General features: G+C 40.6%; 1 protein-coding gene across 5 annotated transcripts in view; it reads right to left on the reverse strand.

The window, feature by feature from the left end:
* LOC143038873 (uncharacterized) overlaps window positions 1-20,976 on the reverse strand; it is a 113,702-nt gene that overhangs the window by 71,349 nt on the left and 21,377 nt on the right. For 3 of the 5 annotated variants that reach the window (XM_076208532.1, XM_076208533.1, XM_076208531.1), the window contains one exon: window positions 4,113-4,215. The exons of the other annotated variants lie outside the window; for them this stretch is intronic. In XM_076208532.1, the coding sequence (XP_076064647.1) occupies window positions 4,113-4,215 (103 nt within the window). The remainder of the gene's footprint in view (window positions 1-4,112; window positions 4,216-20,976) is intronic. 5 annotated transcript variants of the gene reach the window in all.

Raw genomic sequence — 20,976 nt, forward strand, 5'->3', positions numbered from 1 at the left:
GTGGGACAGGTACCAGTATTGCCGAACGCCCATGGGACACTGCGCAGCGGGGGATGCATATACCAAAAGATTCGACGACGCCATCATCGACCTGCCGCGGAAATACAAGTGCGTGGACGACACACTCCTCTATGACGCAGGCATAGAAGAAGCCTTCTGGCACGCCTACGACTTTTTGGAAGTATGTGCCAAGGCTGGAGTGACACTAAAGCCGGAGAAATTTCGCTTCTGCCAGAGGAAGGTCGACTTCGCTGGCTACCACTTGGATTGGGACACATACAAACAGACTACAGAGCGCCTTACTGCCATCAGGGACTTTAAGATGCCAGAAAAACCGTCCATCACAAACGTGCGCTCCTGGTTTGGCTTTGTGAACCAACTGGCGCCCTTCCTGGCCACTGCCCCTCTTATGGCGCCCTTCAGGGATCTGCTGAAGAAACCAGCAGGTAAGGTTGTCTACTGGGACGAGTGTCTCCAGAATAGATTCACACAAGCCAAAGATATCATCTGTCAGCTAGCCAAACAGGGGTTAGCATACTACGACATGACCCGACCTACCATCGCCATCACGGACTGGTGCAAGGACGGCATCGGGTTCGTGGTGATGCAGCAGTACTGCTCATGCCCGCCAGCCACTGCTCCACACTGCTGCAAGGGAGGCTGGCGCCTGGCATTATGCGGAAGCCGGCACCTTACCCCGGCCGAGTCGGGATATGCACCGGTGGAGGGGGAAGCTTTGGCAGTAGCGTGGTGCCTGCGTAAAGCCCGGCTTTTCCTCCTGGGGTGCCCCAACCTGGTTATCGCCACAGACCACCGGCCCCTAGTTAGGCTCTTTGGCGACAAGGCCCTCAAGGACATCACCAACCCACGGCTGTTTCGTCTGAAGGAGCAGACCCTGCAGTACAGGTTCACCATGCGCTTTCTGCCGGGGAAACACAACGCGGCAGCCGACTTCCTATCCAGGTATCCCGTGGCCAAGTCTAATCCGGACGAGATGGATGAAGAACAAGACGTCGCTATCGCCGCAGCCATGTCAGCAGCTACTGTAGCTGCCCTTGACCTGAGTGGGTGCGCCACCATCGACGAAGAGATGATGCTGCAAACGGCCCTTGAGGACCAAACATACCAGTCACTGGTGTTAAGAGTGAGCAGCGGCGACTGGGGGTCCCACAGATCACGGGAGCCTGCCTGCCTGCGGCCTTTCTACGGTGTACGAGACAGACTGGCAGTGTCCCGTGGCCTAGTCACCTATACCTATGATCAGGGATGTGTGCGGCTTGTCATCCGTGAGGCTCTGCGACAACGAGTGGCAGCTAGCCTTCACGCCAGCCATCAGGGCCTCGACTCCATGCTAAGAAGAGCCAGACAGACGGTGTACTGGCCTGGAATGGAGGGTGACCTGCAGCATTACAGGGCCACATGTAACTCCTGCAATGCCAACGCGCCGTCACAACCACCTGAGCCCCTCATTCTCACCCCACCCCCCGATTACCCCTTTCAGCAGACGGTGGCAGACCTATTCCAGCTGGCAGGTCAAACATACCTAGTCTACGCCGACCGACTCACTGGCTGGCTAGAAGTTGCGCACCTACCCTCGGGTGCCACGTCCAGCGAAATCATGAAGCACCTAAGGCACTACTTCACCAGATGGGGGGCCCCAGAACAACTCTCTACTGACGGAGGTACGAACCTAGTGAGTGGGGAAATGACCGCTTTCCTCATGAGATGGGGCGTCACAACCCGCCTCTCCTCCGCTCAGTACCCTCAGTCCAATGGCCGAGCCGAGGCCGCCGTGAAGACAGCCAAGAGGATTCTGCGAGACAACACAGGGACCAGCGGCAGCCTGGACAACGACAAGGTGTCACTTCCCCTCCTCCAATACCTCAACACCCCTCTACGAGAAGGAAACGCATCCCCCGCACAATTGACAATTGGCAGACAGCTACGTGATGGAGTCCCCACGGTCAAACAGAACTACAAAGTCAAATGTGAGTGGCAGCGGACCCTGGAGGAGAGGGAGACTCAGATGGCGCAACATCATGCAGAGATACGACAGAATAGCACGGGCCAGCAACGTCGACGGCGCCGCCTGCAGCCGGGAGCCCGTGTGTGGGTTCAGGACCAGACTACTAAGGCATGGAGCAAGTCTGGTACCGTAGTCGAAGTCCACCCACACCGCCAGTATGCAGTGAGGATGGACGGAAGCGGTCGCATCTCACTGCGCACCCGCGGCCATTTGAGAATGGCCGCGCCACCACGGGGGCCATTATCCCCCGGGGGTTCACCCGAGCCGCAACCACCGACCCAGGGGACGCCTCCGCCTGCTTCCCTGAGAAGGGAACGTCCTCAAAGGCTCAGGTCTCAGCCGAGATGGCTGGACGACTACATAATATAGCTGTTCAATTTTGTTCATATTGTATGTCATTGGAATTACCATTTATATTGTTTTGTTCAATGTAATCAGATTGTCAAGGTATTTGTTTTGTTTTTCCCTCACAATCTTGAGGGGGAGATGTAGGAGTTTTTATTGTGAGAGCTGGCAACTGCGAGTCACGCTCATAGAGACTACCCCAAGCGCGGGTAGTCATTCACCCACCAAGAGCCCTATTGTAAGCAGGCTTAAATAAAAACCTAACAATATACAACAATTCTCCACTCAACCCTATCATCTGTCTTCTCCCTTCAACAGACATCACCCTCTTTCTCAATGCCCCTTTTACCCCATCCATCCATCTCATCCTTAGTCACCCCCTCCCGTTCACTCCATCACTATTCACTCCAGCCTTTATATTAATAATAATAATTATATACAGTAAATAATACACTCACAAAATGATATACACAAATTTAAGAGCAAACTAGACACTGCAAGATAGAAAGACAGGACACCACGAGCATAGCTCCCCTTCCTGTAAGATACAACTAGGTAAATACACACATTTAAATGCCCATGTGTTTAACAGTCTGTTTAAATCCCTACTAGTTTAAAGAGATATGCTGAATTGAGGAGCAAATATAGCCAAATTCTTTGTGAGCACATGTAATACTCAAGAAGATAAATATACCGGTAATCAACTTTGACTATCAAATATCCCCTCTAACCATATATGTACGCTGGTTGCATGGTTACTCATAATATAGCAAGAGGCCTGCCTGGGCTGAGTATGGTTCCCTATAAATAGGGCAAGAGAACCCACCAAGGCTGAACATGGTTCCCTGTATCAATGGCATAGAGCCCATGTGGGCCACACACTTCATTCTGCACCAATTATCTCCTATTTCCTGTAACACCACACTTATTTCACACATATTAGTACATACTACAACTATTTAGCTATGTGCTATCAAGTTTTGATAAACTTACTTGCACTGTATGATATGTGAGGGTCTTGAGATGAAAGGTAAGTTGACACATGTCCGACCAATTTAAACTCTCTGCTAGGTATGGCTCGCTTTCCTCCCTCCACTTCAGCTCCCATGCTGGCTACTGGGCTGTGATTGGCTTGAAAGTGATGACAAAATGTGCCCCAGTTGGCTGGTGCTTACTCACACCATATACACCATAATCTTGCCACGAAATAAACATCTAAAATCACACTTTTATGTATCCCATGCTGGCCACCCATTAAAGGTAAAGGAACTTGTACGTAGTTTATAGAGAATAAAACTAACACAAGAAATATAGATGAATGCAGAGTTTTGTTATATAGTACAAAATCAGTTTAAAAAAAAATCACATGTGCATATGAGGGGGGAGGAGATGCCAAGAATCCACCAAGAAGCCAAGGGCATGTCAGCCTGGAAAAATGTGGGAACCACTTTGTTAGCCAAATAGCTGATGTAATGTATTCTTGCATACAGTGCTGTCAACCTGAATTGTGAAAAATATTTGATGGTGAATGAAACACCACCATTTTAGAACCCACATAGTTTCCTTCCTGTGGAATAACAAACCACTTGGGAAACCATCACTGAACCATGTAAGTTGAACTATCATTCAATTATCACTTAGCATAGTGAGAAATTTTGTTTCAATATCGTAAGTCTGACTTAATACTGTAACAAAATAGGGTGAGTAAAAAATCAATACAAATACAAAAGTAGACCCCTACTTGGTGCTGCCTTTTGAGGGAGTTGGATGGGAGTCCAGGTGTTTGTGAGTCCTGTGTGCAAATATTCCAATCCTGCCATCCCTCACTTTGAGAACTTCTGCCTCTGTATGGAAATTAGTGTTCATTCACATTTTCTAATTTTCTATATGTAAATACAAAATCAAAATGAATAGTGGGGTCCCTCTATAGTACAAGCTTGATGTAATGAATTAATGCAGTCAAGCCAAAGTTCAATATAAAGAAATATTCACAATATAGAGAATTTGTTGATGATCCCTCCCACACACCCCATATCATAATATCAAAAAGAATACAGTGGTGACCCTGTACAGTAAAAGGTTGCTATAACAAACTGTTTCACCCAAGGTCAAGTTCAGTATAGAGAAAAGTTTTCTATATAGAAGGATTCTTATTGATTCTTTACCCCTGTCAGCTCTAGTTTAAAATAGTTTCTACTATATTTAGCATGTTTCAAGTACATGATGCATAAGATTAAAATGGCTTTTCATTGTATGGATAATGAAATGATGAAAAACTCATAAAAACACTGATCTGACCAAGACTGGAATATGCATCAGTGATATGGTCCCATACAGAGTGAAGGATACAAGCAAGACCAAGAAATGTAGTATAATGAAATTTGGAAAAAGTAAAACCAGAATATCGAGAGATTATAAAATTGGTGAAGAAGAGGTAAAAAAAGTAAACTCAGAAAAAGACCTTGGAGTGATGATCAGCAAAGACATGACACCGGATAAGCATAAAAATAGTCGGAGAAACCTATAATTTATTGAGGTCAATAAAAGTGGCATTTGCCTATTTGGATGAGGAAATGATTTCTTTTTTAACTACTGTACACTAATAAGACCAAAACTCGAGTATGCAGCATCACTAGACTTGCAAAAAGCCTTTGACAAAGTACCACACAGAAAACTACTAAAAAAACTGGAACACATAGGAGGAATACAAGGAAACCTACTAAAATAGATAGAGGACTTTCTGACTGGTAGAAAGATGAGAGTAGTGCTCAGAGAAAAATATTCAGATTGGAAAGAGGTGATCAGTGGAGTACCGCAAGGATCTGTGCTGGCACCAATAATGTTTGCTATCTATATGAATGACATGGACGAGGACGTGAACTGCTACATGAGCTTCTTTGCCGATGACGCCAAACTGCTAAGGAAAATAGAAACTGATGAGGACTGTGAAGCACTGCAAGAAGACCTAAATAGGGTATGGAACTGGAGTCAGAAATGGGAAGTGGACTTTAATACTAAGAAGTGTAGCATAATGGAGTTTGGAAAAAGCAAAAACAGAATATCAGGAAAATGTACAATTGGAACCAAAGAAGTAAAGAAAGTAGGATCCGAAAAAGATTTGGGAGTAATTATCACGAACGACTTGTCCTATGATATACAGATTAACAAAATTGTCGGGGAGACTTACAACTTGCTAAGATCAATAAAAGTGGCGTTTACATACTTGGACGAAGACATGATGAAAAAAATATTGGTTACATTGATAAGGCCTAGATTAGAGTATGCGGCGACATTGTGGTCCCCCAGTACCAAAAAGGATATAAAGAAAATAGAAAGAATCCAAAGAGCAGCTACAAAAATGGCACCTGCACTTGCAAACCTATCATACGAGGAGAGATTGGCTAAACTGGAGTTACCGACACTGGAGCAAAGAAGAGAGAGAGGTGACCTATTGACCATCTACAGAATCATGAGAGGCACAGAGGTACTCAATAGAGAGAACTTACTTAACTGGGACAAAAGAAACACAAGAGGACATGGAAAGAAAATAAAAAAACATAGCTATAGAAGAGAACTGAAGAAAAACAGTTTTCCTCATAGAGTTTTGGACACTTGAAACAAACTGGACAATGAAATAGTATGCGCAAAAACCATTCATGAGTTTAAAAACAAACTAGACACTGCGAGATACAAAGGCGGGACATCACGAGCATAGCTCCCCTTCCCGCAAAATACAACTAGGTAAATACAACTAGGTAAATACTATGGACACCCAGTACAAAAAAGAATATAAAGAAGTTAGAAAGAATACAAAGAGCAACAACAAAACTGGCACCAACTCTTTCCAAAATGACATATGAACAAAGACTGTCCAAATTAGAATTACCAACTCTGAAACAAAGAAGGGAAAGAAGAGACTTACTATCTATAGAATTATGAAGGGAATGGAAATCTTAGATAAGAATGACTTATTGAAATGGGACAATGGAAAAACAAGAGGACACGAAAAGAAACAAAACAAAAAAAGATGATTACAGAAGAGATCTGAAAAAAATAGCTTCCCACACAGAGTGATAGATACTTGGAACAAATTGGACAAAAAAAAAAGTGTGTGCAAACACTATTCAAGATTTTAAGAAAAAACTTGATGCTGAGAGATACAAAGATGGGTCACCATGAGCACAGCTCCCTTCCTGTATAATACAACTAGGTAAATACAAAAGGAAGTAATCAAACTGGTTCCCAGCCTGGCAGATCAACCATAAGAGGAGAGACACTGGGTCTGTCAACTTTGAAAGATTGAAGATAAAGGTTACATGATTACAGTATGCAGGTTGCTAAAGGAAATAGAATAGATCTCTTGATTAGGGATAGGAGGACTTTAAGAGGTCATGAGAACAAATTGTGAAAAACTATGAGACATTGAAAGGGAAATGAGTGACAATAGAAAATGGTGGGAGAACAAAATCACTTAATTAAGGAAGGAGATTATAGAACTAATGGAATGTTTAGCCCAAGCTAACAACAAAATACCTGATCTGAAGAAATCAAACTCTGAACTTAGGAACAAACTCAAGATAATGAAAAATTATATAATGCAGTTAAATGTGAAAATGAAAAAAATGAAGATTTATGATACTATCAACAGTGAGAAATAAAAAAAAAAGAGGTAAATAACGAAATACAAGAAATGAATGAAAAAAATGAAAAAAAAAATTTAGGTGAGGAAAGAATGTAAAATAATAACAAATGGAGTGAAAACAGAGAAAATTAAGAAATTGCCTTTAAAGAAATAGTACAATAACAGATGCAGGAAAATGCAAAGGATACAATCATTCAAGTAATTAAAGAAAAGGCAAATTGGGTTTGAGATACAGTGGATAGAAAAAATGTATAGTGGTATATGGACTAAGGGAAAAATATAGTTTGGTGAGGTACATGAGAGAAAAAGTAGAAAAAGAAACAGAAATATCAATTCTAAAATAAATACAAGATGGTAACCTGGAAGTAGAGAAAGACATAGAAGTGTATAGAATAGGACAATATTCTAAGGAAAGAAATTGACCACTAAAAATAAAACTAAGATCACAAATAGTAATAGAAGATGTATTAGAAAAAGCAAGTAGGCTAGCAAGGAGTGAACACTATGACAAGATATGGATAAAAAGAGAGATGAGTGTTGAGGAAACAGAAAAAGAGAAAATAATAAAAGGTGAAGCTATGGAAAAAATGCGAAGAGAACAAAACCAGAAAACAAGATAAAGAAAAAAACTAAAAGTAGCCTATACTAACATTGACTGATTAATCTCAGGATTAATGAAGTAAATGATTACCAGTCAGATAGCAGACATAATCGGAATTGTGGAGATGAAATTAAGAGGTCCAATACCACCTAATAGTGTTAGACATGGATTATACAATTATTGGATTAAAAACAGAAACGATAAACAGCAAGGAGGAATCATGTTCTTGGCCAAGAAAAACTTGAATGTGACAACGGTTCCTGAGGGTAAAAACAATGTAGAAATGATCATGATAAACATCAAAGACAGAGACATGAAAAGTAGAAAGTTTGTGGTGACTTATGCGTCCCCAAAAACAGGCTCTTATAAAGAGAACAAACATTCAACAATGTTAGAAGATACAAGGCATTCATTATATGAGATACTAAAGGATGGAGGTAACCTGGTACTTATGGGGGATTTTAACTGCAAAGAAATCTGTTGGGAGGAGATGACAGTGAAGGACAGAGAGGACCTATGGGGAAATATATTATTGGATACGACCATGGAATATACAATGAGACAATGGGTCAATGAAAATACCAGATACAGAAGCAATGAAGAACAGTTGAGACTGGATTTACTATTTACAACAGACCATGAAATTGTAGATACAATTTAATACAAAACACCATTTGAAAAAGAGTGACCACATACTAAAAGAGGCTGAACTAAAGGAAGAAATATATATGGAGAGAAATGCAAAGTACAGTAAAGGAAGATAGATGTACAACAAAATGGACTTTGAAAAACTAAAAAAATTCTTTCAAAATGCAAATTGGGAAAAATTTTACATTGAAGAGACAAAAGTGGAAGACAAATGGGCAATCTTGATGGAAATCTATAATGGAGTGAATAGGTATGTACCAAGACAAAAACAAGATAGGGTGTACGTTAAATGCTGGTTCAATAGAAGATGCAGTGAGGCAAAAGACAAAAGAGACATAGCTAGGAAAAGATGGAGAAAAGATAAAAAACCTGTAAAATGGCAAATACATATAAACCATAGAAATGAATATGTGAAAGTGCATAGAGAGGAAAAAAGAAACTATGAAAAAGACATCATAGAAAAATGCAAGGATCAACCCAAACTGTTCTATAGATATGTGAAGGGTAAACTTAAAAAACAAACAGGAAATGGTGAAAGTACACCAAGGAAATATAGAATAAACAGAAGATCTAGAAATGGCTGAAGTCATGAACAATCACTTCAAGTTAGTTTTCACTAGAGAAAAAGTAGAGCATTGGGACAAAGGAAGCAAAGTGCGATCTCCCCCCTGTGAGCAAAATAATAATAACACAAAAAGAAATAATGGAGCAATTAACAAACCTTGACATTAGGAAATCGCACGGCCTGGATGGAATAACAAACTGGATACTAAACGAATGCAAAGAACTAATGGGCAAAATATACAAAATAATAAAATGCTCACTCAAAGAAGGAAAAATACCAAAGGACTGGAAAAATTCCAACATTGTATCAATACAGTTGAACCTCGAAAGCCCGGACCCCGAATGCCTGGACCCTCATATGACCGGTCGAAATGAACAAAGGGCAGACTTTTCAAGCAAAGTTCCCTATTTGTCCGGTAGGTGGCAGCGACAGCAGTACACAGGTACTCAAACCCGACCCAGTCAAGCCGCCACCAGGGCTGCCGTTTCGTAGAATTTTGTACCAAAACATAGTAAAATAGCGGCATGTGGCAACTGCGCAATTTTTTTTCTACATATGTGGGCTGTTAAAAACATTAAAAAAATCAAACTTTTGTTTAAAAACATAGAACTAGTTATCAAAGAATAAATGGTACATCAAAATATGACTTTTATTGGTAATTGTGTTACTTATAAAATATTATACCCCAAAAGATACGTTTTTATGGTGTAGAAAAAAATTCTACACTAAAGTTTCAGCTTTCTTTTAGCACCAGGGCTGCCGTTTCGTAGAAATTTGTACCAAAACGTAGTAAAATAGCTGCATGTGGCAACTGCATAAGAACATGAGGAATTTTTTCTACATATCAGCGGGCCGTTAAAAACATTCAAAAACTCAAACTTTTGTTTAAAAATCACAGAACAAGTTATCAAATAATAAATGGTACATCAAAATATGACTTTTATTGGTAATTGTGTTACTTATAAAATATTATACCCCAAAAGATACGTTTTTACGATGTAGAAAAAAATCCTACGCTAAAGTTTCAGCTTTCTTTTAGCGATAATAAAATTTTTTTTTTTTTTTTATTACTGAATATGTTAGGGCATGGGGGCCTTATATACATTCAAGAATAAAAAAAACTAGAACCAACATTTTGTCAAAGTTTGACAAGTATATCTTGCTATGAAAGTCTGCACACGCCCGAGAAAAAAGTATGCGCCGGTATGGCAACACTCCCATTCTACACGGCAACCCTGGCCGCCACCACTGTCCCGCGTGCATACCTTCCGATGTTTACAGTGTACGTAATAAAAAATACAGTACAGTACACTGTATGCTAATAAGAACACGGGTACGTGTGTTCACTTATGCAAAGTAGACCACTTGGAAAAAGAAACTAACGAAGCAGAGCGCTTTCATATATTACATCTTCAGTGCAACAAGTACATAGTAATAGAAATGCATAGATAATATATACATGAAACAAAGGAACAAGGACAGTACACTGTATGTACAGTTCATTTACATGCCTGTATTACGGTTATTACAGAATTATTAGTATTATAGTATTATTATTACAGTGTTAGAGTATTATTCTTATGTGTTTCTATGCCGTATACCGCTATGAAAATCTACGGGTGTTAGGGCAACATTTTCGATGACCGGACTTTTGGCATGACCGGACCGCCCTTCTCCCCAATTAGTCCAGGCTTTCGAGGTTCGACTGTATATAAAGGGGGAAACAAAAAAGAACCAACTAATTACAGACTAGTCTCCCTCACAAGCACTGTAGCCAAAATTTATGAAAAAATGATCAAGAATAGATGGGTCTGGAAGAAAACCTGGAAGAAAACGATATATTAACATAAGACAATTTAGATTCAGACAGGGAAGATCATGTACCATAAGTTTAATCTGTTTTTACTCAAGACTAATAGATATAATACAAGGGATGGATGGGTTAATTGTGCTTTCCTAGACTTACAGAAAGCCTTCAACAAGGTACCACATAAAAATTATTAAAAAAAAAAAAAAAAAAAAAAAAAAAAAAAAAAAAAAAAAAAAAAAAAAATGGAAAACATAGGAGGGATGCAAGGCAACCTACTAAACTGGATGTAAGAATTCCTGAATGGTAGAAAAATGAGAGTAGTACTCAAAGAAAAGTATTCTGGTTGGAAGGTGATTAGTGGAGTTCCGCAAGGATCTGTATTGGCTCCAATAATGTTTGCTCTTTATGAGAATGACATGGATGATGATGTGGAATGTTACACGAGCTCCTTTGCAGACAATGCTAAATTGTTGAGGAAAGTGAAAACCAAAATGGTCTGCAAATAACTACAGAGAGACCTGAATTAACATGGTTTGGAAATGGAGTCAGAAGTAGGAAGTGGACTTCAACATTAAGAAATGTAGCATAATGGAGTTCAGAAAAAGTAAAAAAGAATATCAGGACAATATACAATTGGAACTAAAGAGGTAAAGAAAGTGGGATCTGAAAAAGACCTGGGAGTAATTATCTCAAATGACATGTCCTCTGATAAACAAATATACAAAATTGTTGGAGAATCCTATAACTTGCTAAGATCAATAAAAGTGGCATTTACCTATTTGGATGAAGAAATTATTAGAAAAATATTAGTCACATTAATAAGTCCTAGACTGCAGTATGCTGCAACATTATGGTTACCCAATACCAAAAAAAAATGTAAAGAAAATTGAAAGAATACAGAGAGCAACCATGAAAATGGCCCCAGCACTTTCAAACTTGTCATATGAAGAGAGACTGGCTAAATTGAAGTTACTGACTTTGGAACAAAGAAGAGAGAGAGGTGACCTACTGACCATCTATAGAATCATGAAAGGCATGGAAATACTTGATAGAGAGGACTTACTAAATTGGGACAAGAGGACATGGAAAGAAACTCAAAAAGGATAGTTATAGAAGAGATCTGAAGAAAAACAGTTTTCCACACAGTGTTGGACTTCTTTGCAGATGATGCTAAATTGTTGAGGAAAGTGAAAATCGAAATGGACTGCGAATCACTACAGAGAGACCTGAATAAGGTTTGGAAATGGAGTCAGAAGTGGGAAGTGGACTTCAACATTAAGAAATGTAGCATAATGGAGTTTGGAAAAAGTAAAAAAAGAATATCAGGACAATATACAATTGGAACTAAAGAGGTAAAGAAAGTGGGATCTGAAAAAGACCTGAGAGTAATTATCTCAAATGACTTGTCCTCTGATAAACAAATAAACAAAACTGTTGGAGAATCCTATAACTTGCTATGATCAATAAAAGTGGTGTTTCCCTCTTTGGATAAAGAAATTATTAAAAAAAATATTAGTCATATTAATAAGTCCTAGACTGGAGTATGCTGCAACATTATGGTCACCCAGTATCAAAAAGAATATTACGAAAATTAAAACAATACAGAGAGCAACCACATAAATGGCTCCAGCACTTTCAAACTTGTCATATGAAGAGAGACTGGTTAAACTGAAGTTACTGACTTTGGAACAAAGAAGAGAGGTAGCCTACTGACCATCTATAGAATCATGAAAGGCATGAAAATATTTGATAGAGAGGACTTACTAAATTGGGATGAAAGAGACAAGAGGACATGGAAAGAAACTCAAAAAGGATAGTTATAGAAGAGATCGGAAGAAAAAGTTATCCACACAGCGTGGTGGGCACTTGGGACAAACTGGACGAGACAATAGTGTGTGCAAAAACCATACATGAATTTAAGAGCAAGATACAAAGGTGGGACACCACGAGTGTAGCTCCCCTTCCTGTAAGATACAACTAGGTACAACTAGGTAAATATACAAACAAAATCCAATGTGATATTCATACTCAGAAACCAAAGCCCTCCCCATAGAACAGCAAACAAGAATAATTCTATGCAATAGCCCTCCAACCAACTCACGCACAGCACCACACCACATAAGTATGGCTCACAGTATGCAACAAGAGATCTACCCTAGCAGAATACTACATAAATAGCTGTAATATCCTATTCTAATACTCCAAAATAGTCCAAAAATACATACAAACACACATATCAGGGCTTTGCCCCCCTTACAAGAGAGTGGCATAGCCAAAGCATACACCCATCCCACATCCATAAAAAAAACCTCATTCATTGTCCCTATCATCTCAGCACATCATGGATGAATTATCCCTATTCCCAATCACATTTCTAAAGACAAGAACTGGGACTCGTTTACCTCCACCACTTTGTTATATGGCAACACCCTCTCCTCCACTCAACTCAAAACATGTACAGAGCAGACAAGAACATCCCTTCAGGGTGTGTCAATTCCTTTTCCACTTACAACCACTCTCCATTTACTATCTTATGTGCTCTCTTCCTTGCTTGACAAACACCTCTTGCATCCAGTGACCCCTTCGCCCATTCTCATTCTTGGTCTTCCCCCTTCAAATTATCTTCATTCATTTCCAATTCCCTTTTTTATTATTTCCTCACTCATTCTTTATATGCAGTCTCCTGCACATAAGTTAGTTATAGAGTTTGGGAAGGTTTGCAAAAGATGGAAGTTGAAGATAAATGTGGGTAAAAGTAAGATGATGAGATGTACAAGGAGAGAAAGTGGCAGTAGACTGGAAGTGAGTATTATGGGAAAGAGACTGAAGGAAGTGGATAGTTGATACTTGGGCACGAATGTGCTGGGAAAGGGAGAAGTGGAGGTGGAAGGAGAATGTAGATTGAGAGAAGCAAGTAAATGCCTTGGGGGATTAAAAAGTGTAATGAGAAATAGACATTTGGGAATGGATGCTAAAAGGAAATTGTATGAAGGAGTGATTGTGCTGACAGCACTGTATGGGGCAGAAACATGGAACATAAGAAAGGAAGAGAGGAGGAGTTTGAATGTGTTTGAGATGAGGTGCCTGAGAAGTATGATAGGGGTTACTAGGCTGGATAGAGTGAGACACAAGGAGGTGAGGAGGAGAATGGGGTGGAAAGGGAGTTGGGAGATAGGGTTGATGAAAGAGTATTGGGATGGTTTGGACACATGGAAAGAATGAGTGAAGAAAGACTAGTAAAAGAGTTGTGAAAGGCAGAGGTGGAAGGAGTGAACATGAGGGGCGACCTAGGATGAGATGGATGAATGGAGTAAAAGAAGCATTGGGACAGAGGGGAATGTCTGTTGAGGAAGGACAGGAGAGGACAGAAGATAGGGGTGAATGGAGAATGGTTGTGTATGGATGATGCTATGATGCATGAGGGGGAGTGGGTGGGGGATGGGGGGTGAGGGAGTATGTGTGAGAAATAAATTGACACAGCCCAAAGGGATTTTTTGCAGTCTTATCCTTTTCTGCATGAGGGGATGGAGAGGGGGGTTGCCGATTTAATGAAGCTGCCTTGCTGTGGATGTGCTGTGTCTTGCGACACTGCTTCTGACCAAAGGGCAGTAGGCAAGATGTAGGGATGACCTGTCACCCAGGAAGTGCCAATAAAAGCGAGAGGGAAGGGGGTGGAGAGGAGTGGAGTATGTTGGGGATGGAATGGGTGGGAGTGGTTTATGCCTTTGTTTTGTTTATTCCAAACTCCCTTGTAAGGGGGAAAAAACCTTTCGTATATATATATGTATTCTTTATATATATACCAAAACCATATAATGGTGGGGTAATGAAAGTTGTAATACTTTTCCACAAGTATTATGATTACAAAAGTCTGCCACGATACAAAGCGAACGTTGGCTCTCAATCGCGGTTGGAACAATACTGATACTACCCCTGGCGTTAGGCTCACTCATCCGCATGAATACAAATTCATTAGCAAGAACCCCCTAGATGATTCTTACACAAATATACACTGGTACATATCTATATAATATTACACATATAATACGTTAGCAGGAACCTGCTCCCACTACAATCATCCCAACAATCTTTAACCAACCCTATCTGCCAGCTCTCTTCCCATCCCTGATCTTCACTTCACTTCTATATTCCTCACTCTATCCATCCTTATAACCACTACCATATTTTCAAACACTTTATCAAACACAACTTCTTGGCTCTTCTTCTCTTATTCCTAATTCCAATTCTCTGCTCCATACAGTTGCGAGCCAAAATGCCGTCCGGGGGGGGGGGGGGAGTGTGTTATATTGCCACTTACAGGCTATCATGTTTGAACACTTCACCCATTAAACAATATCTAGCACCTATCCATGTCTTACCCCACCTTCATAGTGATCTACACCAGCTCCCCGTTTGTATTCATTGCAATAAAGTACTGATCAGGATAGGATTGAACATAATTTTTATATGAATATTGTGATGGGATCATACAGATGCTGAGTATATATGTTGTATTGTTACAAACATATCGCTGGTAAAAGCCAGCATGGCACCACATGGTATGTGTCACAGCACAGGGAAGCCACTGGAAAAGCCAGCGGCGCCAAATAATAAAGACAATAAACATGACGCCTTCATTAACATCCAATATCAATGAGTATCAAGAGCATGCAGCTCTACAAGGCTTTTCTGCTCGTCTTTGCTATAGAAAAGGTCGAGTAAAATAATGTCACGTGTGAGAATAAACATTCCTGTAATAAACCTCCTCCTGATAAACTCGGATATAAGAAAAATGAATACATCAGTCTTTTGTGCTTCAGAATTTTCAGTGCACCAGCTGCACCTTACAAATGAAAGTTTTCATATTTTGTAGAGAGGTATCCATATAGTACCCCAAATGCATTTTTATGACCTTAGCAACCCATTGTTAATGTGCCGCCTGGGGTGGTCTGCCCTCCTCGCCCCGCCCCCCACCTCCTTGCTACGCTACTGCATACAATGTCGTGGGCACAATCACTTTTTCATGCAACCTTCGTGTTCATCCCCAGACAGTTCTTTCTCATGACATTTCATTCCCCTCAGATACTTACTTGCTTCCCCTACCCCATAACTTACCTCCACTTCTTTATTCACACACGAATCACTGAAGATATCTGGTAAACAGAACAGACAGTAACACAAGGATCGAAATTAATCTTAAGTCACAAACGGACACTAGCACGCCTGCGATCAGCTAACTCAATACAAGTTCCAGCACAGAATTGGACTGGCACTAGAATCTCCCATATATATATATATATATATATATATATATATATATATATATATATATATATATATATATATATATATATATATATATATATATATATATTATATATATCCGTGGTCTACGGGGATGATACCGTCTCAGACCTCAACCTCGCCGGTGGTCCGCACATGAACGCGAATGCCGGGGACGGACGATGTTGTCCACTCTCTCCACGGTGGGTGCCACTGCAGTGACGATACCCGGAGGAGGAAGCTGACGCATCACACTCAGTTTTGTCCAAGTCACCTCAATTGAGTCCAAAGGTAAACACCACTCGGGGGGCATTACTCCGAGCGAATACCCTTCTTATCGTCTGCGCCGCGTCCAGGATTCGAACAAACGCCGATTTCACCACGCGGTTACGGACGCGCGCTCTGCCAACCGAACCATGGCGCTGTCCCCCATACAAGTCATCATCACACGTCATCTTACAACGCCCTACACTTACATCACAGATAATTCCATAACCTCTGAGACGTGACCCGGTGGTTGTCCTGGGGGGGGGGGGATTTGAAGGTCGACGGATTGGATTACTATCCACTTTCGCTGGCAACGTACACTCAAACCAGGCATGCCTGGCTCGACTTTATTGACACAAGTGCGTTTCGTGACACGAGTTGGACTAGTCGTATTAAAATACTTTTGCGAGGGTTCAATTCACAATAGTTAAGCCGTAGGAATTTTTCTTTTGTAGCTGGTGGGGTTGGCTTCCATGTCTCCTTGCGTAATGTTTGCAAATTCACCAACTCTGGCTTTCTACTGACTCCTTCGATACAACGTCTGCTTACGAGCATTATTCGCGTTCTTTCCGGTCTTCCTCGCAGTCTTGGATCGTGCAGTGACGACTAGTAATTCCTTTTTTTCCAGTTCGTTATCTCAATATTTGGTAGATATTACGTTTTACCCCCATCTCCATTCATAAAATTATGTCAACATGAAAATAGAGTACTAGATTTTTTTCTGTCGTCGACCATTGTCAAACTCATGAACACAATCATCATCAGCCAGTAGTATGGATAGACCTGCGTGCTTGCAGTTTGCTGACGAATTCGTGGTTTTGTGGTTGAAAATACCCGCCCAAACATTGTTATAATACTTCACCCGGGCAAGTCCCCCCACCCCAACCCCAGAGGTTTGGGAAAACCAATGGGGGACGGAACGGGCGAACATGTTCGATTCTCCTGTGTGTGTGGGGGGGGGGGTCAAACTTTGTCGAAGTCTTGGGAAAATTAGTGGTCTATCTCTCCGTGTTTTTACAATGCCTATTTATTCGCTTATTTATTGTCATTATTTGAACAGGTGGAGCTTAACAAGCTATTATGCGTCAAGGTTCGAAGGGACGTTACTGCCAGCCTGAGGTGTAACGGAAAAAGCATTCATAATAACAACAGCAGAATGTTGCGTAGAGAGCTGGATGACACTTGTCCGATAAAGATGTTTCACAAGAAAAGTGTATTGGGCCATAGAAGACTCTATTGACTATAATTATTTTACTGGCCGGTGTGGTTGGCTCGTTCTGGGCCCCGTTCCACTATTCTCGTCTTTTCAAATTATTAGTTGGGAACTCTGTCGTGGCGAGCAGCTGAAGCTTATTGTTGTTGAAGCAAGAGGCACTGGCCGGTCAAGCGGGACACTAGTGCTGGGCAAATACCGCTAATTTCAATACCGGAATTACCGGTAAACAACAATGCCGTTACCGGAATTACCGGTAATTTACCGGTAAAAGACTCGTGAGGTAGTAGTGACGTCCCAAGTTCGAGTCGCCTTTATGACTTAAATCTAAACAAATTTCATCCTACTATGGTGTGTAGTCACAAGTTTTGTAACGTCGTCACTATAAAAATCCTGCGCTCCGAGTGTAAGGTCACAGCATTACCTCCTCTCCCTCAGTGCATAGGCCTACGCACCAATCCCCCCTCCCCCTCTCACACCCCACTTCCGTCTCTATGTAAGTGCAATTTCATACAAAGAATATATTTTTCACATAGAAACACAATTTCATAAAAGAAAAATAATTACATGCATCATTTTTACACATTACACATAAACATTCATTTCCAAAATCACCCATTTTTCATTTAGTCAGGACAAAGTTTTTTTGTACAATTGAGGTTTTAAAGGTTTTGTGCGAGATGAATTGACATACGTAGGTCATTTTCATAATGTTTTTTTTACCAAGTTCCTCTTATATTAGGCTCAGGAACACAATCTCAACCCTTTGAATTTCTGTCAAAGTTTTTTTCAATTGTTCATAGTTGCCATTTTTTATATTGGAATTACGTTAATTTTGTATTAGCAGGACTCTACGATCCCTATATTTATATTATAGTACCTTTAAATGGACAAAAAACACACGCATATGTTTTATTTTAATTTTTTATTCTGTGCATCCATTTGGATACATGCCCACCGGAACATAGGCTGACTAATCGAATACGTACATTTTGCACTGAACCTCTGCGGGCCGAGATGCGAACAAAACGATCTAGCACGACTGTTAATTTTCATATTCGAATACGTACATTTCGTACTGTGCATCTGTGGGCCGAGAAGGGAGCAGGACGATCTAGCACGTTGAATACGTTCCTGTTAATTTTCATCCTACGTAGGGCCGTCAGTACTGTCTCTCAGTACCACCAAGCCGAAACGTGCTTACCGCTCTCTGAGTATTATGGGATAGCTTATCGGAGCCTAAACGGTAGCAGATTTTTTGCTGGTAAGCTACCGTCAAGGTTGTTACCGATAAAACCCGTAACTACCGGTAGCTGCCCACCACTACCGTCACTCAGTACCACCAAGCCGAGACGTGCTTACCGCTCCACGAGTGTTTGGTATAGATTATCGGTTAACGGAACCTTAACGGTAGCAGAATTATTGCCGGTAAGCTACCGTCAAGGCTGTTACCGATAAAACCGGTAACTTTACCGGTAGCTGCCCACCACTACGGGACACTACGGCGAGTATACAGCAATCCCCCAACGACACGCACTAATCCTTCACGATCCTCCGCCCCGACCCTCATGTCACACACAGACACACACATTACTAAAGAAAGTAAGTACGGAAAAAGATTGTGAATAGCTAGAGATCTGAACAAGGTCTGGGAATGGACTCAAAAGTGGAAAGTGGACTTCAACATTAAGATATGTCGTATAACGAAATTTGGAAAAAAAAAAAAAAAAAAGTAAAGACAGTTGGTTCCGAAAAGGACCTAGGAGTAATCATCACCAAAGACATGTCCCCAGGCAAACAGATAAACAAAATAGTCGGAGAAACCTACAATTTGTTAAGATCAATAACAGTGGCTTTTAATTACTTGGATGAAGAAATGGTAAAGAAAATACTAGTCACATTGATAAGACACAAGTACAATAAGACACGAGTACACAACAACACTATGGACACCCAGCACCAAAAAAAAAAATAACAGTGGCTTTTAATTACTTGGATGAAGAAATGGTAAAGAAAATACTAGTCACATCGATAAGACACAAGTACACAAGTACAATAAGACACGAGTACACAACAACACTATGGACACCCAGCACAAAAAAAAAAAAAAAAAAATACAAGGAAAATAGAGTGTGTCCAAAGAGCAATGACAAAGATGGACCCAACACTTTCAAATCTGACATATGAGCAAAGATTGTCTAAACTGGAATTACCAACCCTGGAACAAAGAAGAGAAAGAGGCGATCTATTGGACATTTACAGAATTATGAAAGGCGTGGAAGTCCTTGACAGAGAAGACTTATTAAAGTGGGATAGAAGAAAAACAAGGGGACATGAAAAGAAACTCAATAAGGACAGTTATAGAAGAGATATAAAGAAACAGCTTTCCACACAGTGGTTGATGTCTGGAACAAATTGGACGAAACAATAGCTTGTGCAAACATCATACATGAATTTCAGAAAAAAACTACATGTTATGAGATACAAAGACGGGACACCACGAACATAGCTCCTCTTCCTATATAATACAACTAGGTAAGCACACACACACACACACGACTTGATGGCACAGTTGTTAGAGTAACCGGCTGCCACTACGGTGGTCCGGGTTCGAATCCCGCCCAGAGCTGGTATAACTTCAGTATCACTGTGCTGCGAGTTGTTACTCCAACTCTCGTAGGAGGGGAGTTGGGTGTGTGTGTGTAAGGTAGCATTACCCATACATCGGTAATATATTAGCTCTCTTCCGGGAGGGAAATAGCTGTCGATCACAAGTCCAACACGTGATCCAAGACCATGGTAGTGAATAACACACACACACATACCTGATCACAGCGCGTTTGGCAGGGTTTGTTGGTCTTTAACGTCCCGCCGCGCCGCGCCGGGTTGGTCCAATTTGGGTTGTTGGGCCCAAGTATCCTACATGTACTTACAATTGTACTGGGACATAAAATACATATTTTATGTACTTGTAGTTTGAAAATTCAATGGTGCTTGTAGCGTACTTAGACCCAAAGTACTTGAAAAATAAAGTACATTCAAGTACAAACAAGCAGTCTGTCTACATAGTATTAATCAAAAGTTAGATAATATAGGTTGTAGTAAACTTCGCGATGGTATTTTTGGGTAAATGTATATATTTGTTGTTTGTAGTTATAAAACCACCGGGTATATTATTAATATAGAACAAGGGACCATTTAAATTTCCTGATAATTACCCTTATATTCTGCACCAAATCTAGTTTTATTATTGATATGAGAAATGTGTAGATTGTCTTTCATTTGCGGCATAATAGGGAATACTACTTATTCAAGTTATTCATAACGTGTAAGTTCTTGTTTTGCTATTCTGCGATAAAAGCAGTGATGTGCTACAATAAAGGTAGAATTTCCATTTACTTTTCTATATATATCGAATCTCCCTATCAGTATGCTCATTAATGTGTACATACGAAAACGACTAACTTTTGTGCTTTACGAATCTCTGGCAGGAATTTTTTCCATCGCATCAAGTACTTAATCCCAATGGTATGTACTTGGACTTAGGTACATAGCAAAATAGCTGTTCTTGCACTT

This window comes from Oratosquilla oratoria, chromosome 25, assembly GCF_046742065.1.
Source record: "Oratosquilla oratoria isolate Oo_2021 chromosome 25, ASM4674206v1, whole genome shotgun sequence".
NCBI lineage: Eukaryota > Metazoa > Arthropoda > Malacostraca > Stomatopoda > Squillidae > Oratosquilla > Oratosquilla oratoria.